The 25,464-nt window shown below is 43.6% G+C and overlaps 1 protein-coding gene across 1 annotated transcript in view; it reads right to left on the reverse strand.

Moving 5' to 3' along the window:
• Positions 1–4,821: 4,821 nt before the first annotated feature.
• The window catches only part of LOC104298871 (cytosolic phospholipase A2 epsilon), a 53,052-nt gene continuing 32,409 nt past the window's right edge, over positions 4,822–25,464 (reverse strand). Inside the window, 12 exon segments of the mRNA XM_009898981.2 lie at positions 4,822–5,132; positions 8,488–8,674; positions 9,836–10,002; positions 11,751–11,939; positions 13,813–13,920; positions 16,423–16,560; positions 17,366–17,480; positions 19,158–19,383; positions 20,238–20,374; positions 22,131–22,266; positions 24,093–24,130; positions 25,350–25,442. Of these exon segments, the coding sequence (XP_009897283.2) occupies positions 4,822–5,132; positions 8,488–8,674; positions 9,836–10,002; positions 11,751–11,939; positions 13,813–13,920; positions 16,423–16,560; positions 17,366–17,480; positions 19,158–19,383; positions 20,238–20,374; positions 22,131–22,266; positions 24,093–24,130; positions 25,350–25,442 (1,845 nt within the window).

A 25,464-nucleotide genomic window follows, 5' to 3' on the forward strand; every position in this document is an offset into this window, starting at 1 on the left:
TTCTGATGATAGTTGTTGAGTTGGATGCCAAGGAAGTGTGTGACTAAGCGCTGTGGGAGTTAGCCACGGCAATAGGCAACTATTTTAAACACAGTAAAAATTCCAAATGTACCGTTTAAATTTTGGGGTGGGGTGTGTGTAGCAGATAAAGGCATTACTTTTAACCTTAGCCCTTGCCGTTGTGTTAAGCTACACGGGAGGATCACTTTCCACATTGATTTTACAAGACATTTAAACAGAATACAATCCCACAGTCGATAAAACATTGGAGAAATCAGTAAAATTGATATACCTTTTCTCTGACATCAAGTTTTGCCTGTGCTTAGAAAATGAAATCTTGGACTTCCAGCTAAAAAATAAAAAGGAGGAGGGAGATTTTTAGCTGAATCTGTGTGTCAGCATTATGTTAGAAATGTATCTTACGGCCCTGGCTCCCTTGCAACATCCTTGCAATTCAAATCCCTTTTTGCTGGTCCAGCACATCTACTGATTCACATTTTTTGCTATGTACCTTTCTTCCTCCTAATTTCCTTCGAGAATATTACCTTTTTGCAATGCACTTCACTTCTAAATCATAGAATCAATAAGGTTGGAAAAGACCTCAAAGATCATCAAGTCCAACCTGTCACCCAACACCTCATGACTACTAAACCATGGCACCAAGTGCCATGTCCAATCCCCTCTTGAACACCTCCAGGAATGGTGACTTCACCACCTCCCTGGGCAGCCCATTCCAATGGCCATTCACTCTTTCTATGAAGAACTTCTTCCTAACATCCAGCCTAAACCTTCCCTGGTGCAGCTTGAGACTGTGTCCTCTTGTTCTGGTGCTGGTTGCCTGGGAGAAGAGACCAACCCTCTCCTCGCTACAACCCCCCTTCAGGTAGTTCTGGAGAGCAATGAGGTCTCTCCTGAGCCTCCTCTTCTCCAGGCTAAACAACCCCAGCTCCCTCAGTCTCTCCTCACAGGACTTGTGCTCGAGGCCTCTCACCAGCCTTGTTGCTCTACTCTGGCCACAGCAGGTTTGGATATGCCCTTTCCATCTCCCTCCTCCCCATACTGTTCCTCAAAGAACAGATGTTAGGCTTTAACCACTATCAGTCCAGAGCATTTGACCACTGTCTTTTCTTGGTTCCTTGCTTCACATTTTATTTAGGGCTGTGCATGTGTTTTGCAACTCTTTTGTTGCACTTTCCATGCTGAGTCTAAAGATTTTATACCATTTCATGTAGGGGCTTGCTGACTGGTTTCCTTTTTTTGTCTTTTCTGTTTTTTTTTTTTCCTTTTTTTTTTTTTTTTTTAATACCCTTTTTATACTTTGGTTTTGTATTCCTCTCATTTTCACTGTAAGTTAATCCTTAGGTAATTAACTTACCCTTGCAGTTACTTATATATTCTCTGTCTTGCTTCAGTAATTTCATTTAAGTGAGCCTTGCATCATCACATCTTTAGATCTGACTACTCCTGATCATCTATTACCTGCAGAAATATCTGAGCTGTGGAAAACCTAAGCACTGCAGTCTGGGGTGAGACTGCTTTCCAGCTTGTCTTTGGTTCAACCAATATTTAATGACTGGAGAACATCACAGAAAGAAAGCAGATATATATTGTCTCAGACTGTCCTCCCAGCCCCTGGAAATTGATGATTCAGTGCAGGACTGAGCCAGCTGCAGAACCTTTGTATTTTTCAGTCCTTAAAATGTTCCACTGAATGCATCACTCAGTTCTTGTGAACTCACAAACAATTATCAGCAACAATGTCCAGGGGCAAATTGCACGTTATGTGCAGAACTACCCTACTCTGTTAACTTCGAACCTGCTGCTTGCTTGTTTTGACTGATAGCCTTCAGGTCCTAGAAAAGGTGCATATTCACTCCCCATTCATCTCCCACACAGTGTTCCAGAGTTCATAGATCTCTCTCTTCTCTGTCTTTCACTCCTGCTGTCATTTGTCTAGGTTGCAGATTCCTTATCTATGTTCCACATATGGGGATGGTGTTCCACCTCTTTGATCAGCCCTGACATTTTCCTCTGTATGCTTGTTGAATATAGAGAACTCAGAGATTCTGCATAATTATTTCATGTAAGCTTTTTGAAATGGGGTAAAGTGTTCATTGTTCTCTGTGACCCCTTCGTGGCTGCTGGAAAGCTGCAGGAAGGGCAGGGAAGCGTTTGCCCTCACACACCTCTTTCTGCTTGTCTTCAGACTTCCTGCCTAGATGCTTCCTGCTGTCAGTGTGATAATTTTTGTCCTTCAGACAATAAAGCTCTAACTGTATATGTGAACCTGGGAGTGCTTCCAAATTCCCAGGTCTGGCTGTGCCCTCTGGCTGCATACTGTCCCATATTACAATGAGATTCAGCATGCATCAGCATGATTGTCATCTTTGCTCTCTTGTTTCCATGGGAAGTAAACCCTGGCCTTATAGCCCATGCAGGAGCTGTATGAGCTCTTGTAGTGTGCACCACAGGTAAACATACACTGACCTAAGTGGTAAACAGGAGGATTACATTGCTGTGCACCACCTTGGAGGAGACCCTCAACCCTGAGGGCAGAGGTTTTTGTAAGTCTTCCACTTATGGCCCACAATAATAGGATCTCTTGACTAAAGAACTACAGCAGAACAGAGGAGCAAGGGAGCCTGTGGGAAACATGGGCTTGTAGATACATCTAATAAATAAAGCACTAGCATTGAATAAAAGCTTATTTAGAAAAAGGATAAATGGAGACTTGGGATTCCATCTGTTGAAACCCCAAAGTGCTTACTTGAAAGGAGTCGTGTCAATGGGCAGAGTCCAAGGGCGTAACATTTAATACATCTAAGTGCTGGATTCTACACATTGGCCAAAACACCCCCCATCCAGTGCTACAGGCTGGGGTCGGAGTGGCTGGAGAGCAGCCAGGCAGAAAGGGACCTGGGGATACTGGTCGATAGGAGGCTGAACACAAGCCAGCAGTGTGCCCAAGTGGCCAAGGACAATGGCATCCTGGCCTGTATCAGGAATAGTGTGGCCAGCAGGAGCAGGGAGGTCATTCTGCCCCTGTACTCAGCACTGGTTAGGCCACACCTTGGTCCTGTGTCCAGTTCTGGGCCCCTTGGCTTAGGAAAGATGTTGAGTTGCTGGAATGTGTCCACAGAAGGGCAATAAGGCTGGTGAGGAGTTTGGAGCACAGCCCTATGAAGAAAGGCTGAGGGAGCTGGAGTTGCTCAGCCTGGAGAAGAGGAGACTCAGGGCAGACCTTACTGCTGTCTACAACTGCCTGAGGGAGGTTGTAGCCAGGTGGGGGTTGGTCTCTTCTGCCAGGCAACCAGCAACAGAACAAGAGGACACAGTCTTAAGCTGCACCAGGGGAGGTTTAGGCTGGATGTTAGGAACAAATTCTTCCCAGAAAGAGAGACTGGCCATTGCAATGTGCTACCTGGGGAGGTGGTGGAGTCACCATCACTGGAGGTGTTTAGGAAGAGACTGGATGGGGTACTTGGTGCCATGGTTTAGTTGATTAGATAATGTTGGATGATAGGTTGGATTCGATGATCTTGAAGGTCTTTTCCAACCTGGTTAATTGTATTGCACTGTATTCTATTCTAATGTGACGGCCAAAGCATCAGAGAGTTGGAAGTTAGTGTTCAGCTGCAATACCCAACAATTTTAAAACAGCAGTTGGATGAGTGATCTCCCTTGTCTCTGTTTCCTGCATCTCTTCAGATGTAATAGCCTGAAAAATTTTAAAGCTGTAAATCTTTGGTGGGGCTTGGTCTCTTCTCCCAGGCAACCAGCACCAGAACAAGAGGACACAGTCTCAAGCTGCACCAGGGGAGGTTTAGGCTGGATGTTAGGAAGAAGTTCTATACAGAGAGAGTGATTGCCCATTGGAATGTGCTGCCCAGGGAGGTAGTGGAGTCACCATCATTGGAGGTGTTCAGGAAGAGACTGGATGGGGTGGTTGGTGCCATGGTTTAGTTGATTAGGTGGGTTGGATTGGTTGATAGGTTGGACACGATGATCTTGGAGGGCTCTTCCAACCTGGTTGTTGTCTATTATTATTTTCATCATCATCATCATTAACATTTAAATTCAACTTAATGAAATAAATTAGCATGAGTCAGTTCTTGTAGCAGTGGGTCTTAAATGTCATCCTAAAGTCAAGGAGTCTCAGTTCACATCCAGATCTGGAGTGGGCATAATTTCTCCTTCAATAACTTTTTCAGCAGCTGTGAAATAAGTCTGCATATTATCTTTGTGTTGCTAGTTGAGGAAATAGCACCTAAAAGAAATGGCTTACCATGTATTTGCTGTGAAAAAAAAAGTGTTTATTTGCTGTAATTCCGACTCCAAAAGAAAAAAAAAGTATTATATAAAGTTGAACATTTATTTACATTCACATAACTACTCTGTAGTTCACAAATGAGCTTCTTGGGTTTGCCTGGGAGACAATGGATTTGTTCTCTGCTGCATTTTTTCGGACTGGCAATCCTCTCTGTTTATAGCACAAGTAGAGCACAAACACGGTCAGTGTAAACTTCCTCACACTTCCTTGCCTGTGCATTTTGTTCTTGGCCCGAAAGGTCGCTTCTGCAAACACTGGGAGAGCACAGCCTCACTGAGCCATGCTCCTGAGGTTGTCAACAAGGGAAGCACATTAATTCATTAAGGAAGAGCTCTGGGGTTTTTTTGTGTTTATTCCCTTCACTGACAGACACTCTTTCACATTTTCGATGACAAACAAAGTGCTATTATTAGCATTTTTTGGCTTTTCTTCACTTCCTAATCTCATTCTTTTTGGGGTTTTTTTCTTCATTAGCAGCACTCATAGATGCTTTATTTCATATTCCCTAGTGCTGGGCAGTCAGCCAAATGCTGGGTTCCCTCTTTATCAGGCTCACATGTGCTATCCCCTTCAGGTGTTTCTTGCAGTGGTTGCTCTTTCTTTTGCTGCTTTTTCCGCTCCACAGCGGTACGCAAGGCCTGAAGAATCAAATCTTTGTTGTTCTGGACGTTGTAGTAACTTAGGTTCACCAGTTTGTCAAAATTTTCCTTTGAATAACTCAGATTGTTTATGTAATATGGACCATGGGTATTGGCAACGTCGACATCGCCTTCTGCCATCTCTGAGGGACTACGTTTCACACCTAAGTGACAAACAATGACTTAGTTAATTAGCAAAAAGAGATTAGGGTCTGGATGTTTCTCAGGCATGGACACACGATGGATCACAACCCAGAATTTACCCTGCATGGGTATTTTAATGCTGGGATATTTGGTTAGCAGCAAGGATCAGAGAACCTGGTGGTGATGAGGCAGGTAGAGGTTGTCCTGCGTACTCTTAGAAAGGTCAAAACAAGTAGAGTAGCTCCTCTTTTCAGCACAGGAGAGTGGGAATCCCTGCCTCCTCCTCCTCTGCATGTGGAGTAAGTTCTCAGTATGATCCCCAAGTCCCCCTCAGAGCTAACACTTTCCTAGCCCTAGCCTCTGCCTTGTTGCTGCCTCCCAGGCATTGCAGCACCCTTTGCTTCTAGCCAGGGGAATGGCAACCACTCTTTCTCTCTTTCCTCTCCTTCTCCCAGTGCAGGCAACAGCAGCAAGGACCTCATAAGAACGTGGTTTCTTTCTGTGCAATGGTTCTGAAAACGCTGCCGTTGCCATTTTCTGTGCCTTCCAGCTTTGATGCTATTGTCATGTTATTTCCCTCCCTAGTATCCTTTCATGACTCCTGAAAAATCAATCTGTTTCAGTGATTCAAGCTTTCCAAAAGCACTTCCTTGAGCTACTTACTACTGTGAGAAAAAAAAAGACAGGCTTTATGGAACCTCAACAGTGAGACTGAACCTGATATTCCTTGAATCACTAAGATTTCATGGGGAAACTGAAATATCTTTTCATGCCCATTTCATCACCCCCTGATAATATATATATCACAGATCCAGGCAAAATAATTAGGCAGGTAGTTCCACAAGTGTCATCTCTGGAAATATTAGATCTATTATATCTTATGATGGAAGACAAAGTCAATAAACTTAGGAGTTTTAGTTCACTTGTCAGTAGAAACTAGATCTAAAACTAATGCAGAACTTTGGCTGTAGGCTATCACAAAGCAAATATTGACAGAGACCTCTGCAGTGGATTGTTGGTACAGAGCAAAAAGAATACCCAAGGCTGGCCCTGGAAATCACAAATTTCAACAAATTCATAGATGCAGAAGATGTAAATGCGCCTAGTTTGTTTTTCTAAGGCTTTCATAAATCATCTGCAATAAAAAAAAAATCTGATCTTAGCTTGGACCTTGCATTCTGCTCAAGACTGACACCATGAGTGATTTGGATTTAGCTGCTGAGTTGGTGGTGGTACACCTGTGCAGTAAACTCAATAGATGCCACATGCATCCTCCAAGCTGAGGGTCTGTTTAAGTGACGCTCAATGCACAGGAGGCAAACCTGTCCTGCCTGAACTCACCAAAAGAGAGAGCTCTGCCAGTGCTCTGCTTAAGAAGCTCACTTGCTCATGTTAGTTTTAGCTTGACTCTGCACTGCTGGGACACAGCATATGGGCAGGCTGAACTTCTATCTTCCTGCTAGTATGTAGAATAAATATTTTCTTGGAAGGGGAAAGATCATTTAACTTGGTTAGATTCTGCAGATTCCTGCACTGTAGTACATGCCTTTGACTGCTAAAGGACAACTGAGAGGACCAAAGACCTGAAATTGTGGAGATCCACTGCTGCACACTAGCCTGTACATCCAGCATGAGGGCTGACACATCTTTTTTCCTTCTCCATCATTGCTACAGACCCTTTGGTTTTCTAACAGCTGGAGTGAAGGAAAGGTCTAATGACATCAAAGGGTTCTGATTTTCCTGGAGGTGTCTCTCCAAGTCTGATAGATGTACTAGTCCAGTTTTGCAGAGTTGTAAAGCGACTTGAGGTGCTCAAGTGAAGCAGTATGATCATCTTACACAAAGGATTTTCCCTTTCTACTCCAATTGTGGAATACCCTAACCAATGCAGGACTACCCAGTTGAATGTTTCCACTTTACTTGTTATGTGCTCAAGCTCTTACCTGCCTTTGCTAAGCAAGTTGATGGATGAGCTGGCTATGCAAAAACTGCCCATTCCTGTAATTGAACTAATACTTCAGATGCTGTACAACTTAGATCTGGGCTAGAGCAACATACTGAAGAGCTATAAGTTAAGCTTGTGCAGTGCTGTTTGATAATGTTCCTAGCTGGATAAACGGAACATTGCAGAAGAAGGCTTCAATTTGAGGCCTTGAGCAGTTGAGTCTAGTTGAGAGGTGTCCTTTCCCATGGCAGGGAGGTTGGAGTAGATGATCTCTAAGGTCCCTTCCAGCCTAAGCCATTCTAGGATTCTGTAAGCTGATCTCTGCCTGTCACTACCAAAGGGCAGACACCCATTCATAACCTCCAGACCTTTCTGCAGCATCTGTCCTGTCACTGTGGTCAGCTCTCAGCTGTGAGGTAGCAGCTCTCCCAAAAATGAGCTGAGCCTATTCACACCTTTTTTTAGATATCCTGATAATTTATGTTGACATGTAGCATCTGCACATCATCTGATGTTCACCTGGAATCAGATAGCTGAGTAAGGAATAACATCCCTGGGTTCTGGAAACTATTGAAGGTGGCTAACCTCCCAGCAGTACAGAACTAGTTCTAAATCCCTGTTCCAGTTCTTTCTCCCTTTCTCCTTTCTCTAGCTCATTCTATAAAGGGCAAGCACAAACCCCAACCTTTCAGCTACCTGATCTGTGTTGAGCTGGTGTAGAAAGGTGTGTGCATCTGCATAAATACACTTAGACTACTTGAGTCTTGTTCAAAACCCTGGTCGCATGCCTCAAACATGCAACGAACTCAATGTGATATATCTACAAAGCAGTATCTATTGTATGATATTTTTATGCCCTTTTTTCTTCCTAAAAAGAAAAAAAAAGGCAACAGCAGGAAAATAATACAGTTGGGAGAGTAGTTTCTGCATTTGTTTTGTTACTAAAGTTAATGTATCAGCCTAGAGCTTTTGGGTTTCATTGCACTGTGGGACTTTGAAGCGGTTGAAAAATTAATGATCTCACAGCATGAGTTAGCAATTTTTTCAGCTGGAGAAAGAGTGACTGGGGCTTGTGCCACCAGAAGCAGTATGGCATTGCGGGGGACAGTACCAGGACTTAGAATTCATCTGTTTTGAAGTGACCAGCAAAGCTGCTCTTACAACTCTTCTTGAATTTCAAAGTAGGACTCACTGAAGTGAACAGAAACTGTCAGTGTTATACTTCCATCACTTTGCTACTTCACACTTTTGTTTACAGTGTTATCTCTCTAACTGTAAGCCTGGAAATTATTTTAAACAATGAAATCTTTAGATTCCCCAGAGGGTTCTCTAACAGGAAAGGATGACAAGTCTGAGAGGAAATAACCCTGCCACTTGTGATAAACAGAGGACATTTTTCATCCAGAAACTCTGCAGTCTAATAAACTTACCAGGTGCTTTGTACTCCCTGAAGGTGTCATTTACTAGAGGGAAAAACAGCACAATAGGTGTTTCTGGGCTCTCCTTGTCGCCCACAATGTAGCATTCCTTCAGATTTGGGGTTTCCTGATCATCTGGCACCTTTGTAGGGAAAGGAATTCCCTGTTTTGCAAAGTATTTAGAAGCTTCTTTCAGGGGCTGGTTGCCACAATAAGAAAACAAAACAAAAGAAAACATCACCAAATATGGGAAGCACTTTGAATTTTACCAAACCCCTATTTTACTGGGTATTGTTACAGGGTAAAGGCCAAGTTCTTACAGGACCCAGCTTAGGATTAGACTGTATATGGAGCCAAGACCTGGAGAGTCAGGGTTAAGTGGGATGGATCTGGGTCCACATGCCTGTCTCTGAAAATACACATGCTACATTTGCATATCAAAAATGCTGCCTTCAGACAGCTTTTTATGCCTCAGGAATTTAAAGTTCCTAAATATCACAGTATCACTAAGGTTGGAAGAGACCTCAAGGATCATCAAGTCCAATCTGTCACCACAGACCTCATGACTAGACCATGGCACCAAGTGCCACATCCAATCTCCTCTTGAACACCTCCAGGGATGGTGACTCCACCACCTCCCTGGGCAGCACATTCCAATGACGAATGACTCTCTCTGTGAAGAACTTTCTCCTCACCTCGAGTCTAAACCTCCCCTGGCGCAGCTTGAGACTGTGTCCCCTTGTTCTGGTGCTGGTTGCCTGGGAGAAGAGACCAGCCCCTTCCTGGCTACAACCACCCTTCAGGTAGTTGTAGAGTGCAATGAAGTCACTCCTGAGCCTCCTCTTCTCCAGGCTAAACAATCCCAGCTCCCTCAGCCTCTCCTCATAGGGCTTGTGCTCGAGGCCTCTCCCCAGCCTTGTTGCCCTTCTCTGGACACGTTCAAGTGTCTTGATGTCCTTCTTAAACTTGCATGTCTAGTCTTCTGCATCAGATCTTTCTATTGATGCAGGTTATTGTCCTGAATGTACAATTCTCCATGCATACAAATATGTATTATTGCACTGAGAAGTCTCAGAGAGTTTTAAAATGCATTTAGTTTCATTCATTCTACATCCGACTGCCTTCAAATCATCTGCCTTCAAACACATTTACACATAGAAAAGGGCAGATTCAGTTTACTATATGATAATACTGAGAATACTTGTGCTGGTCAATAAAGATATGTGACCCTGGTGAACTTCTAGCTTATTTACACTTCTCAGATGCTGGGAGTAAAAGTTTCTATGAGTAGAGGATCAATCATTCTTGGAACTCAGTGGCAGAGTGGAGGAGTCAGTAAAGAAGAATGTACAAGGCTTACCCCTGTCTGGGAACCTGAACTGTAGTTGAAATGCAAAATGACATCCACTTTCCTTTCTGGCCTCATAAGTGGTGGGTAACTGGTAGCAAAGGCAAATGCTGTATCAATCAGGATGAGGTAGTCTGTTGCTGTTGTCAGCTGGTTTGGCTGAGAGTCAAGTTCACAGTCTAGAAAAGAAGCATTTTTATTCAGAGGAGGTGCTCAAAGCAAGAGAGGTGCTGAGAAAGTCAGCTGTTAACAAAAGAATAAACCCCAGCTTTTCCTGGATCTTAGCCCTACCTATACAGCTAATAGCAACAGTTCAGTCATTTCTCAGTTCCTCATCTGGCTTCCTCTTTTCACTATTTATTCTGCAATTTCTTTGGCTTTCCGCTAATTAAGAGGGATTAACTTGAGGCTTGGGGGAATAGAGTTAATGCCATCTCCTGGTTTTGTGTGTGACTGATTAAGTCATTTTGTTTGGAGTGGTTTTTGGTGTGGGGTGTTTTGATGTTTGATTTTTTGTTTCATTTTGGTTTGGGGTTTTTTGGTTTGGTTTCCTTTTTCTTCTCATGTAGAAACTATTAAAACAGTGCCTCACTGTCTCAAAACTCTGAAGGCCAAAGATGCCTTCCACATTACAAGAACAGGCACACAGGTACTAAGGGACACAGAGGGTCTGGCACCAGCCTGAGCACACATTTCCAAACTGGATAACAGGGAGTACAGTTACAAAGGTTACAATTTACAAGTAAACAGGTAACAGAATCATAGAATCAATAAGGCTGGAAAAGACATCAGAGATCATCAAGTCCAACCTGTCACCCAACACCTCATGACTACTAAACCATGGCACCAAGTGCCATGTCCAATCCCCTCTTGAACACCTCCAGGGGTGGTGACACCACCACTTCCCTGGACAGCACGTTCCAATAGCTAACATCTCTCTCTGTGAAGAACTTTCTCATCACCTCCAGACTAAATCTCCTCTGACACAGTTTGAGACTGTGTCCTCTTGTTCTGGTGCTGGTTGCATGAAACACGTTTCCCTCCCACGTCCTTTAGGGGCTGACCAGGCAAGAGAGAGCATACGATGGCACCAGTACTAGACCAGAAGTGTGCAGGCAGGTGGGCTGGCACACCCACAGGCATACACTGGTTGACTAATCTGTATCTTTTCATCTATCACTCACCAGGTTTCATTAAATTTTTAAGAACTTCTTTTGAAAGCCTCTCCTGCTACCTAATTTTAACCTCCAGTGACAGTTTCAAATCTGCCCCTGTACTCAGCACTGGTTAGGCCACACCTTGAGTCCTGTGTCCAGTTCTGGGCCCCTCAGTTTAGGAAAGATGTTGACTTGCTGGAATCTGTCCAGAGAAGAGCAACAAAGCTGGGGAGGGGTTTGGAGCACAAGCCCTATGAGGAGAGGCTGAGGGACCTGGGGTTGCTTAGCCCGGAGAAGAGGAGGCTCAGGGGAGACCTTATTGCTGTCTACAACTACCTGAAGGGAGGTTGCAGCCAGGTGGGGATTGGTCTCTTCTCCCAGGCAACCAGCACCAGAACAAGAGGACACAGGCTTAAGCTGTGCCAGGGGAGGTTTAGGCTGGATATTAGGAAGAAGTTCTTTATAGAAAGAGTGATTTGCCACTGGAATATGCTTCCCAGGGAGGTGGTGGAGTCACCATAACTGGAGGTGTTTAGGAAGAGACTGGATGGAGCACTTAGTGCCATGGTTTAGTTGATTAGATAGCGTTGGGTGATAGGTTGGACTCTATGATCTTGAAGGTCTTTTCTAACCTAGTTAATTCTACTCTATTCTATTCTATATATTATCGGGGATGGGAACAAAACAAAAAGTCAGCTTGATAATTTCTTAAGCATTCTTTTTCACAAGGGTGGTGTAGTACAAAACTAAAGCAAAGGTCTATACCATACCTTTCCATTTGGAAAACTGGCTCTCCAGGTAGTTGTTGTTCATATGGAAGCCCTTCAGGAAGTTGTGGATTTCAGATGCTGCTGGACGTAACATGACAACATCTCGGAAAATGCCTGAAAAGCTGTCGGTGGGACAAAGGACTCGAGTATCCAGCTCGTTTGGTCTTGTAGGGAATAGGCTTTCATCATCTGCAGAAGGGAGAATAATAGCTCTTTAATGTAGTTTCATTGTTAATGTCAATATCTTCAATCATCATTTGTTTTAACATGCCTCTCCAACTTGGTCTGCTTTCTCTTTTTATTTCCAGGATCTCCACAAATCTCAGAGTTTTTCAGCTAAGCTTTGAAAAACCCATTTCTTCTTCTTGCCCCACGGTGGTAAAGGCCTTGTTTTTAATGCAAGAGAGACAATTTCACCTACTAAAAATTTCTTTGCTTTGCTATGATTTTATCCACCACAGTGTTCTGCACTTCCCCTGTCTTTCTTCATTACTCCTTGTTAGTTTCTCCCTCAGCCACACACATAAAAAGCCACACAATCGCAATCTCTCAGCCACACAAAGATAATTAAAGTTCCTTACTAGCAAATACAAGCTCCTTGTTTCAAGAACCAGAAACCACCCACCAGGAGTACAAGAAGTTAGAATAGAATAGAATAGAATAGAATAGAATAGAATAGAATAGAATAGAATAGAATAGAATAGAATAGAATAGGAGTCGAGTCAGGTTGGAAAAGACCTTTGAGATCATAGAGTCCAACCTATCACCCAACACTATCTAATCAACTAACCCACAGCACCAAGTGCCCTATCCAGTCTCCTCCTAAACACCTCCAGTGATGGTGACTCCACCACCTCCCTGGGCAGCACATTCCAATGGCCAGTCTCTCTTTCTATGAAGAACTTCCTAACATCCAGCCTAAACCTCCCCTGGTGCAGCTTGAGACTGTGTCCTCTTGTTCTGGTGCTGGTTGCCTGGGAGAAGAGACCAACCCCCACCTGGCTACAACCTCCCTTCAGGTAGTTGTAGACAGCAAGAAGGTCTCCTCTGAGCCTCCTCTTCTCCAGGCTGAGCAACCTCAGCTCCCTCAGCCTCTCTTCATAGGGCTTGTGCTCCAAACCCCTCAACAGCCTTCTCTGGACATGTTCCAGCAACTCATCTTTCCTAAACTGAGGGGCCCAGAACTAGACACAGGACTCAAGGTGTGGCTTAACCAGTGCTGAGTACAGGGGCACAATGACTTCCCTGCTCCTGCTGGCCACACTGTTCCTGATGCAGGCCAGGATGCCATTGGCCTTCTTGGCCACCTGGGCACACTGCTGGCTCATGTTCAGCCTATCATCGACCAGTACCACCAGGTCCCTGTCTACCTGGCCACTCTCCAGCCACTGTGACCCCAGTCTGTAGCACTGCTTTTGGCTACACTTCTGTTCCTTACCATGTTTATTTTTGGTATTTTTCTGCAGTATGTCTGTCTCTCTGAAATCCCACCCAGTGCTGCTGGCTTAATTTGGTTCCATGTTTTGTGAATTGCATCCTTTTGACTAGTTTGGAATGACTTCCAATATCCATGCTTTGTAGACTCCATAGACAAATATGTCTACACCTGTGTGGAGACATCCTTGCGTCAGGGGTGGTGTTTACTCTTACTTCTGCAAAACTTCATGCCACATTCCAGTTTCCAAGAGAGGAACTGAAAGTCTGTGGATCACTGAAAGAGGCTTCCAGTCTCTCCTACTGTGCAGGGATATTTTTCTTCAGTTTTACCCTTGTGCTCTGGAAATGGTTTGTATGTGGGCAGTTGTCTCCTTTTTTCCCCCCTATGACAGGTCCCACAGGTTCTTTTCTCACACAACTGAACTGATTTGCATACTGTAATTCATGGCATGAATTTTCTCATGGTTTCCTTGTGGATTACAGGAATCCCCAAAGAGGGAATTCCAAAATGAGTTTGAAAAATTCAGTGAGAGCATAGCAACAGAGGGTGAGGAAAGAAAATAACAAAAAGAAGTGACATAATAAAATAATAGTAAAATAACACAATGGCATAAGAGTGACCCACCTATGTCAGTAATTTTGTCTCTGGTCCATTTGTGCCAGAAGTCTTCTGAGTTAACAGATAAATACCAAGCATCCATAAGATTCAAGGAAAATACACTGCTCCAGATACCTGTGGCACAAGACATATTTGACAGAAAGTAAACCAGTAAAGACCTGAAACCATTTTCATTCACAGTGATTTTCAGTACCTTCTGCGTTCTCTAGTAAGCTTTGTTTGTTACGTCAGAGTCATGCATAAGTAAGATTGTCTTTATAAATCTGTATATAGAATAGAGTAGAGTAGAACAGGGTAGAGTAGAGTAGAGTAGAACAGAGTAGAGTAGAGTAGAATAGAATAGAATAGAATAGACCAGGTTGGAAGAGACCTTTGAGATCTTCGAGTCCAACACCATCTAATCAATTAACCATGGCACCAAGCACCCCATCCAGTCTCTTCCTAAACATCTCCAGTGATGGTGACTCCACCACCTCCCTGGGCAGCACATTCTAATGGCTAATGACTCTCTCTGTGAAGAACTTTCTCTTCACCTCGAGCCTAAACCTCCCCTGGTGCAGCTTGAGACTGTGTCCTCTTGTTCTGGTGCTGGTTGCCTGGGAGAAGAGACCAACCCCCTCCTGGCTACAACCTCCCTTCAGGTAGTTGTAGACAGCAAGAAGGTCGCCCCTGAGCCTTCTCTTCTCCAGGCTAAACAACCCCAGCTCCCTCAGCCTCTCCTCATAGGGCTTGTGCTTGTGGCCTCTCCCCAGCCTCGTTGCCCTTCTCTGGACACGTTCAAGTGTCTCAATGTCCTTCCTAAACTGAGGCACCAAGAACTGGACACAGGACTCAAGGTGTGGCCTAACCAGCGCAGAGTACAGGGGCACAATGACTTCCCTACTCCTGCTGTCCACACTATTCTTGATGCATTCCAGGATGCCATTGGCCTTCTTGGCCACTTGGGCACACTGCTGGCTCATGTTCAGCCCGCTGTCAATCAGTACCCCCAGGTCCCTTTCTGTTTGGCAGCTCTCCAGCCACTCTGACCCCAGCCTGTAGCTCTGCACGGGGTTGCTGTGGCCAAAGTGCAGCACCTGGCACTTGGATTTTTTAAATGTCATCTTGCTGGACTCTGCCCATCTGTCCTGTAGATTATCCTACAGAACTGTCAGCTTCAAAGAAGTCAAGCTTCACATTCACAGCTAGTATCCCTTAAAATGAGGAAGCTGACTTAAGTTTTGAAAATAGAAAGTGCAAATGTAGGAGTCTTTTGACTTTTTTTCCTTCTGATTTTTGAGTCTTTGGGGTATATCTGGGTTACACTTCCAAGTTCCTCTAATAAGGAATATCACAAAGTCGATGGCAGTCCAGATGGCCACATATCTGCCGTCTCTCACACTGATAAACCATCACTACCTTCTATGGTTAGATGTGCCAGGTGTGCAACAGTGCCTTCCTGAACACTCCAAACTGCAAAACTAAACCTGCTACTCTGGGGAGGAGCTGGTGGATATAAGAAGCTGCACCAGAGCAGCCAGCTGATCTCCTGGCCCAGCAGTGGCAACCTGCAGTCAGAGAAATGGGCTTGGCCATACAGAAAAGAGCTGCGGGGCCTAATGTAGTCAGTCCAATGTCTGGGGTGTAAAGGAATTGGGTGAAAACCTTTTGAATAACTGTCACTGGAGCAAGTAACACTGTCTGAGTACAGGGACTCTGAGTCATTGGCAGGGAACAGGGACAGAAATATCCATGTGTTGCTCTAGAGAAGGGAGGAAGAAAGTTCCAAAGTGACCTACTGGCGACCTACTGGCATTTCTGATCACAGAAGTGGACCCAGGGATGAAAAAATTCTGATTAGCTTCCTTACACTGCACCATTAGCTGAAATGTCCACATAAGTAAAAAGTTTTGACTTCTCAAAAACCGCCTGCAACTTCCTTTATGCAACTGGTAGAAGGAGGAAGAACAATGAGGCAAGAGATTGCTTTCACAAAGGGAAAAATTATTTCATTACTGCTTTAACTGTTCTTCTGCAAGAAGGAAAGAAAAAGGTAAATAGTGTGACCTATTTGCACTCTGCAATGGAAGTGTTATTCTGGAGGATTAATCAGGGTTAGCTGCAGCAGGAACATTGTAGATAAAAGCCTGTGTTTTAAAGAATTGAGCTGTGAGTAGAGTAGAATAGAATAGAATAGAATAGAATAGAATAGAATAGAATAGAATAGAATAGAATAGAATAGAATTAACCAGGTTGGAAGAGACCTTTGAGATCATCAAGTCCAGACTCATCGAGTCTGTGGTAGAGACTGAAAATGCTGCACAAAGATTGAAGAGACTGAAATGCTGCACAGCTTCTGTTACTGACAAAGGCACACAACTGTTATGAAGACTTCATGTCTGTAAGAACAACCAAATAGGAAATCAAATAAATCTGTTCAGCTGAATAAAACTGCAGAGAGAATAAAAAACCCTGCAGATGATGACCTGTTGTCTCTCTTAATATTTTACCATCTACTGCTTCTGGCAAATAAAAAAACCAAACCCAAACATGCTAACTGCTTCATTTCAGAGGAGGGGTTTGCACAGGAGCAGATTGCACTGTGTTACATTACATTTCTCTGGAGCAATAAATCACCTTCTAGAAAGCAGATTCTGGATTCTGGAATTTTCTTCATCAGCCGACCCATGAAGAACTCACTACCAAAGTCTTCTGCACGAATGAAGGCACCATATTTTGGGAATCCTACTTCATAAGGGGTGAATTCCACCCATTCTGAAAGAAACACCACAAGAGAGACTGATTAAAGCAGCAGAGGCACAAACTGGTTGAATAAAACATATGATACTGGCCAGGTTAAGGCAGGTTGATTTCTAGCACACATGCTTTGCAAGCAGACATTTCACAGAATCACAGAAACATTCAGGTTGGAAAAGACCCTCGGGATCACCAAGTCCAACCAATAACCCTACTCTACAAGGTTCATCCCTTAAACCATATCCCCAAGCACCACATCCAAACGACCTTTAAACAGATCCAGGGTTGGTGACTCAACCACCTCCCTGGGCAGCACATTCCAATGCCTGACCATTCTTGCTGTGAAAAATTTTTTCCTATGTGCTATTTAAACCTCCCCAGTTGCAGCTTGAGGCCATTCCCTCTTGTTCTGTCACTAATTACCTGGATGAAGAAACCAGCACCAACCTCACTACAATCCCTTTCAGGTAGCTGCAAAGAGCAATCCCCTTCAGGTAGCTATAAAGAGCAACTCCTCTCAGCCTCCTCTTTTCCAAGCTAAACAGCCCCAGCTCTCTCGAGTCAGGCTTCATAAGATTCATTCTCCAAAATGTCTGTGCATTTCACAGGCTTGAGCACAAAGAGTGAATTGTCCACTTAAATCTAAATTTCTCTACAAACTTCAGATTTTTGAAGATTTCTATGAAAATTCATAGCAGCTGATTTTGTAAGCATGTGGGTTTAGAGTATTTGTGCATTGAAGTGCTTTCTTTACTTTACCTAATCCTAAACTGACCCCTATTCGGATGAAATGTTAAACCATGCAGTTCTGGAGTAGTATTACCTCTAAAATCCTGGTCGCTGATTTTATCCTTCACATTGAGAGAGAGGTAGATAGGCAGGGGATTCTGACCCTGATTTAGTGCCTGCTGCTGATCTGTGAGTTTATGGCAGTCCTCCTGTTTTGAAGAAGGACAGCAGCTGAGGACAGTTAGATGACACAAAGAGCCTCCCACTTCCTTCAAGCCTGGGCTCTAACAACGCAGTTCATGCCACGTTCTAGCTAGGATGCTTCCCACCAGTTTAGTTCACAGAGGTGCTCTCATCCCCTATCTCAAACCCTCCCCTGCCCCAGCATTTAGCACACAAAAAGTCCCAAGTTAAGTTCACATGCTGAAAAAACACTGAGATTTCAATGTTAGGAAGAAAATGTTGTTATTCAGGTTATTTATTTCAGAAAAACCCCATGGGAATATTTGAAAAGCACCTTTGGGACAGAATATTTCATTCAGAAAGAGTAACCCTTTCCCTGACTGTAAAGTGTAAATGGCCTGTTGGGAAGGAAATAGTCACAAATACTGAACTAGAGACTGAATGTTGCCTTTTGGTGGAAACGTTTGCAGGGTGACATAATCCCACTAATAACTCAGGCACTGCTTGGGTTTGTGATTTTTCTGTGCCCTGTCACACTGTGCAGCTTGTTTTAAAAGAATACCAGGATTTTACTTTAAAAAGTGGTGTGTGGCTTTATTATAATTTTGTTCATACTAGAGGTTTCCCATTATTTATCTTTATTCCCATCCTTTCTGTACCAGGTGCTGTGTTAATATCTGCATAATATGAAGAATGGTACTGCTGAGGCACATGCTTTAGGCATCTGAAAGAAAAGCAAACAAGGAAAAGCCCCATTTTCTGCAAAGGTGGTTAACACTGGCATTTGTTGGCCAGATGTGGTAGTTTAGGCTGGGTGCCTTCTGCTGCTACCACACGTGATACACCTTTGGTGCCCTGGGTGTCCAGCCCAGTGGGTGGACACAGGAAGCTGTGTATTTCATTCCCATAATGTCCTGCTCCCTATAAATCCATCTTGCAAGGTCTCACACTACCTCTTTCTTCCCTCTCTGCTACTGTGGGAGATGCTCCCTATCTGGTAATGGAAGGGGAGTTATCTCAAGTCCTCTTGAGGCTGGCTAGGCCTAGTGCCAAGAGGAGAAGGGGGAAGGGCAATCTCAGATCTGGCCAGCTGAGATTAGCCTAAGAGTTGGGGGTGGGGGAAGAAAGATCCCTGTGGGTTTTGGGTGTACCCTCAGGTAGGGAGAAGAGGAGTGCTGGGAGGCTTTTGGGTATGCTGTGAAGGACTCTGTATGCTTTGGGGTCTCTTTTGTCACTGTGCTTGTAGCTTCTGTAAACCACTTCACTGCTTTTCCATTTAAACTTTCCCTCACTTCTGCAATCTGTTTGTTTGAGTCTTGTTTTTTTCCTGCCCCAGTGGGAGGCAAGGGAGGATCTGCCTCAAACCACCACACCAGAGAAGCTGAGAAATCTTCACCTGTGGAGATCACAGTATCACCAAGGTTGGAAGAGACCTCAAAGATCATCAAGTCCAACCTGTCACCACAGACCTCATGACTAGACCATGGCACCAAGTGCCATGTCCAATCCCCTCTTGATCACCTAAAAGTCCATGTTCAAAAGCCCATGGTTCAGGACAATCAGCTGTGGCTTGCACAAGCTGTTAGATGAAGACAGCCTCAAGAGGTCCCTTCTAATCCCAACTATTGTTTGACTTACTGTCTGCCTTCAACACTTTATTCACTAAGCATTCAAACCTGAAGAGAAAGGTGCTGCTGTTGTACCTTTTCATGTAACATGGTTTCTATGATGAGTCCCCATAGATCCGTGAAACATATCTGATGTCCTTCCTGCTCCCTCTGGCACAACTCTTCCAAATAGTATTTCAGACGATCAGGGGCAAAACATGCCAAGAACTTATTTTTGAGCACATGCTTGCGGACATCATTGAGGGTTTCCTTAAGGTCCTTCTGGGACCAGTCAGGATCTTCATATAAGTTGGACATGGTCCTACAAAAAAAAAAAAAAAAGGAAAAAAAAAAAAAAGGAAAAAAATACAAAAATCTACAGAGTTTGGGGGGGGTTCGTGGACCATACCTTGATTTACATGAAAAAGCACATTTGTGGTAGCACCATCCACGTATTCAATCAGGAATGAATTAATTCAAAATGTGGGAGAATAGAATAGAATAGAATAGAATAGAATAGAATAGAATAGAATAGAATAGAATAGAATAGAATAGAATAGAATAGAATATGGACATGATGATCTTGAAGGTCTCTTCCAACCTGGTTTGAATAGAATAGAATAGACCTTTAAGATCATCGTGCCCAACCCATCAACCAACACCATCTAATCAACTAAACCATGGCACCAAGCACCCTATCAAGTCTCCTCCTGAACACCTCCAGTGAGGGCGACTCCACTGCCTCCCTAGGCAGCCCATTCCAATGGGCAATCACTCTCTCTATGAAGAATGTCTTCCTAACATCCAGTCTAAACCTCCCCTGGTGCAACTTGAGACTGTGTCTTCTTGTTCTGGTGCTGGTTGCCTGGGAGAAGAGACCAACCCCCACCTGGCTACAACCTCCCTTCAGGTAGTTGTAGACAGCAATAAGGTCTCCCCTGAGCCTCCTCTTCTCCAGGCTAAACAATCCCAGCTCCCTCAGCCTCTCCTCATAGGGCTTGTGCTCAAGGTCTCACCCCAGCCTTGTTGCCCTTCTCTGGACATGTTCAAGAGTTCCACTGAAGGAAACAGCAAAAAGCCACAGCAGAAAAAGAAGTTACGATACAACTCCTCAGATGAGCTCTTGACATCACGTATTGAAAATTCCCAGGAAGACTTTGCTTATCTTGGACTTACCATGTCGTGCCAGATAAACCAGTGATGTATGAGACACAGTCCAGGACATTCAACTCCTGCACACTGAGAAGGTGAGCGTACATGGCTGTTAGAGCTCTGGTTCCACCACCCGTTGTCATGATTGCTACCACAGGTACCTGCTCGATTCCAAAATAGGTGCATTTAGTGACATACATACAAGGGAGAGAGAAAATACAAGATGAAGGAAGATTGATTTGTTTGGTTGGTTGGTTTGTTTTTCCAGTAAGGGTGGAGAAACACTGGAACAGGTTTCCTAGATGGTAAGGTGGTAGATGCCCCTATCCCTGGAAACATTCAAGGTCAGGTTGGATGAGTATTTGAGAAAGCTGATCTAGTTGAATATCACTGCTCACTGTAAGGGACTTTGGACTACGTGGATCTTTAAAGATCCATTCCAACCCAAAGCATTCCATGATTCTGTGTTCTGAGAAGGGAGAGAGATATATTTGATTAGAAGAGGAAAAGTTACAGCGCTGATAAAGCGATCAAGATGCTGCAGGCCACCAGTCTGCAAGAAGAAAAAAAACCACCATGAATTAATGGGACACAGGAGTAGTAAGAGATACATCACATTTCCTCTGCCAAGCAGGACGTGAGATCCAACATCTCAAACATCATGCTTTCAGCACTCCATGTTTAAAAAGCACTAACACAGATCAGCCAAAAAGTTGAGGGAATGGTAACTCCTGCCATCTGAACCAGATTTTACTCAGATGCAACAGACCAGAAAACATAGGTTCTGTCTTGTAGTTTCCATGTGAGTAGTAATAACCTCTCTGTTACTGAATATTGTTAAGCCATTTTCTGCTATGCACAGTTAATTCACAGGCCATAGTGGATGTATTGTGACTGAGGGGTTTAAGAGCACAAACCAGTCCAGACCTCTTAAGACCAGAGGCTGGTGACACCAGCCCCTTTCACAGCTGCTGGATAATCATACTTGCTCCACCTACTACATGTATACCTACAATATTAGGTATGCAGGTGAGCTGCAGTTACTTCTTGCTGTGTTGGTACAGAAATGCAGGTGTCCTGGAGGCTTAGAAGACAGATTAAGCCATAACTATGAATTGGCTTTGTTAACAGTAACGATAACTCATGCATTGGGGTGGATCCATGGCTTGTGCAAATTATCAGGAGGCTCTGTGGACACTGTTCTGCAGGGACAGGGTGCCTTTACATCTGAGGGGAAGGAAATGGCCCATGGCTGGTGTTTAAAGGCAAGGTCTTGTATGTGAAAGGTCTAGCTATGCAAAAAATCTGCTGAGCTCTGTTTAGGGCAAAGTGAGAAAAATTTGTCGTCTCTGCATCTGAGTTCAGGCTTCACACTGCAGTTGTGGGAGTATAATTGAAAAAGAGAAACCTGATCTTTCTCCTGCCTTTGGACCCTCTGTCATCACTCCCATTTGCCAAGAAAGCTCACGCTCTAGCGGCATCAGATGATGAAGTCAGACTGGCAGCGTGCCTGTGCTCACACAATGGGAACCTAAATGCTTGCACAGAAGGCACAACAAAAAACCCATTTTGAACCACGAGGGAAAGAAGTGCTGAATCAGTGGCTTAGACCTGGCTAAGATGACTGGGAGGCCTGTAAGAAGGTTTGGCTTTGGTCCTGAGAGCCCCTCGCCCTCCTCTGCTTTTTTTGTGTGCAGACTGCTACTCAACACAAAACTAGATCCTGCAGCAGCAGGGATGAAGGTTTATGTTAGTGTTTCCTAGTAGTGCTCACTTACTCCCCAAATAGAGAAAGAAGTCAGCCATGGCTCGCACATGAAACTACACTGCTTCCATGAAAATAGGAGTTGAACACAAATGGTATATATTTTGACTCTTGGATGTAGAGAAAGTTGAGAATAATTATATCTCAGATACCTCATCCTCCTGCAAGTCCTCCTCCAGCTGTAGAATGTTCTTCAGAGCAGCTCCAACCACCTTCTTCCTCTTGCAAATGAAATCCTTTTCCTGGGCACACAGGTCAAACCCCAGGCGTACATCTAGGTCTTCCTGGCTGGAACAGAGGATCAGGTATTTCACATCATGTTTTCAGTCTAATTCAGCATTTTGACTGCTTCTAGTTCACAAATAGGCATGCCTTCACTATCAGGTCTATATAAAACAGAGCAGGAAGAGAAAATGTTTGGGTTTGTTCTTGGAGGACAACAGTACATTTTCCTTTGATCTGAGAAGGCTTCTCCTTTTTCCTTTTTTTTAACCTCCCTGCTGAAGAAGCCTGACATTAAATATTGCTCCACACAACAGAATTGTTTCCTTTCAGCACAAAGCCCAAAGCCTGCAGAGGGCACTGTAATAAAGGTGGCTCTTAAAAGCTGGGCAAACTTCCCATTATTTGTAGGCGCTGTGAACTGAAATTATGGAACCATCGAACTGTTAAGGTTGGGAGAGACCTTTAAGATCAAGTCCAACAGCTCACCTAGAGCTCACAATCTCACCTCTACAGCTAAACCATGTCCCTAAACATTGTGCGTGTGTGTGTGTGTGTATGTATTAATTTATGGGTGTTTATAAGCCCTACAGTTGCAGTTTGGAAGCTGCTGTACAGAATCTTTCTTAGGTGTAGTAAAGAAGAACTTTTTCCAATGGCAGCTGCAAACTGCATTTGTACCTCACAATATATTTAGTGAAAATAAGCAGCACAACAGAAGACACCCCTGCTTTTATTAGGGAAGAGAGCTTCCCTTACAATATGCTACCTAAGGTTACATTTTCATCCTTTAAATTTTTTCTAAGGCCTTAACCACATCTCAAATTGCACAATGTGTTTCCTCAGTTTAGAAATAAGCAACCACTGGGTTGAGTCAATTTGCATTTATTTGAGTAGACTTTGAAAAACAAATGCAGGTATTATTACCATTTCTTTACTTTTTTTCACATTGTTGGGGGGCCAAGCACTATGATTTTTTTAATATTTTTTTTTTCTCCCCTCTTTTTTCTTCCTCTGACCTTGGGAAGCTGAAAGTTTCCTCCAATGAGTTTTGAAATGATGGCTTTGCTGAAAAACAGTATCTGGCAATAATTTGTAGAGGTATCAGAGTGTCTGCAGTGGCTCTTGGCACATAATTTTGATTGCAGCAAAACATCAATACAAAATTGGTGTGATCTTAAATATATATATATCTTAATGTATATATCATATACAAATTATATATATATATCTTTATGTAATAATCCCATTACACAAATTCAGCCACTCAAAAAGTCTCTTTGTTGTCTACTGAGACCATTCTATTTCACAGACTGAACTGCAGATGAGCCAGCATCCAGAATGCAGGCTGCAACAAAGGGATTTGAACTTGGCTGACAGCTCTCCAAATTCAAAGAACTTAGGGGAAAAATATATAAAGCAGATAAATATCTTACCACTTATTCACCTTAAAGTGCAAATCTTCCTCTGACCTTGGGAAACTGAAAGTTTCCTCCAATTAGTTTTGAAATGGTGGCTTTACTGAAAATCAGTAGCTGGCAATAATTTGTAGAGATGTCAGAGTATCTGCAGTGGCCCTTAGCACATGATTTTGATTGCAGCAAAACATCAATAGAAAATTGGTGTGATCTTAAATATATATCTCTTAATGTATATAACATATACAAATTATATATATATAAAATATCTTTATGTAATAATCCCATTACACAAATTCAGCCACTCAAAAAGTCTCTTTGTTGTCTACTGAGACCATTCTATTTCACAGACTGAACTGCGGATGAGCCAGCATCCAGAATGAAGGCTGCAACAAAGGCATTGGAACTTGACTGACAGCTCTCCAAATTCAAAGAACTTAGGGGAAAAACATATAAAGAAGATAAATATCTTACCACTTATTCACCTTAAAGTGCAAATCAAAACTTCTGTGCTGAAAATTAAAAAGATAAAATCATGAATATTGATTTATTTTACTTTAAACAGTCCTTTTTCCCTGCTCAGAATGAGACATTGCTCCTTTGGGTCCTTATGACAACTACCAAGGTCTGGACCTCAGAAAACTGAGATTAGGAGAAAGACTCCTCTCTGAATACTTCATTACTGCCCAGCGTTGTGCACGGATTCAATAACTTAAAGCTTTCATATTGGCAGCCATTCTGTACCCTTCTTGCTGTTGTGAAACTCAGGTGCAGTGCTGCACCTCATCTCCCTGGAAGGGTTTGCCATCAAACACAGGTCCTGAAACTAAAGACTCTCACACAACAACATGAGGTACAAAGGGAAGCCAAAGAGGCTGAGTAAGTGTGGCATAGACTTGTCTGCTCTGGCAATGTACCAGGCTGTACCCTCATCCCTCTGTCCTGATGGCACTCAATGACCTCCAGCCTGGCTAAGAACATGAACAATAGAAGGAGCATGAGCTACATCTCGGACATTTTTCTTCTTCCTCCTTCTCTCCTGCATTTCCCACTGTATTTTGCTCCAAATAATGTACTTCACAGAATCACAGAATGTTAGGGGCTGGAAGAGACCTTGAAAGATACCCAGTCTAACCCCCCTGCCAGAGCAGAATCACCTAGAGCAGATCACACAGGAATGCATCCAGGCAGGTTTTGAACATATCTAGAGAAGGAAACTCCACAACCCCCCTGGGCAGCCTGTTCCAGGGTTCCATCACCATGAAAAATGTTTTCCTCGTGTTTCCATGGAACTTCCTATGCCTCAACTTCCACCCATTGCCCCTTGTCCTGTCACTGGGCATCACCGAGAAGAGCCCGGCTCCATCCTCTTGGCACTCACTCTTTACATATTCATAAACATTAATGAGGTCACCCCTTAGTCTCCTTTTCCCCAAGCTAAAGAGCCCCAGCTCCCTCAGTCTCTCCTCATAAGGAAGACACTCTGTTCAATCACTGTTGTGGCTCTGCACTGGACTCTCTCCAGTGGTTCCCTGCCCTTCCTGAACTGAGGGGTCCAGTACTAGACACAGTACTCCAGATGTGACCTCACCAGGGCATTATGCATTACTCTAGATCCAAGAGTGGTTAGAAAATACCTGGATCTATATAAAGAGATTGTCTTTGGATTCTGCTTCTTGGGAACCAGTACCAACTGCTGCAAAGCATTCCCCGTGGCCAGTAGACACTTACCTCACCAACTACCTCCTGCTCTGAGGGGAGTGATTTCAAAGGGAGAGTCAGGGGGATGCTTCTCCTTCTTACTCCACATGGCACACAAGCACACTGCAAAGGAGCACAGAGGGAT

Source organism: Dryobates pubescens, chromosome 5, assembly GCF_014839835.1.
Source record: "Dryobates pubescens isolate bDryPub1 chromosome 5, bDryPub1.pri, whole genome shotgun sequence".
Lineage (NCBI taxonomy): Eukaryota > Metazoa > Chordata > Aves > Piciformes > Picidae > Dryobates > Dryobates pubescens.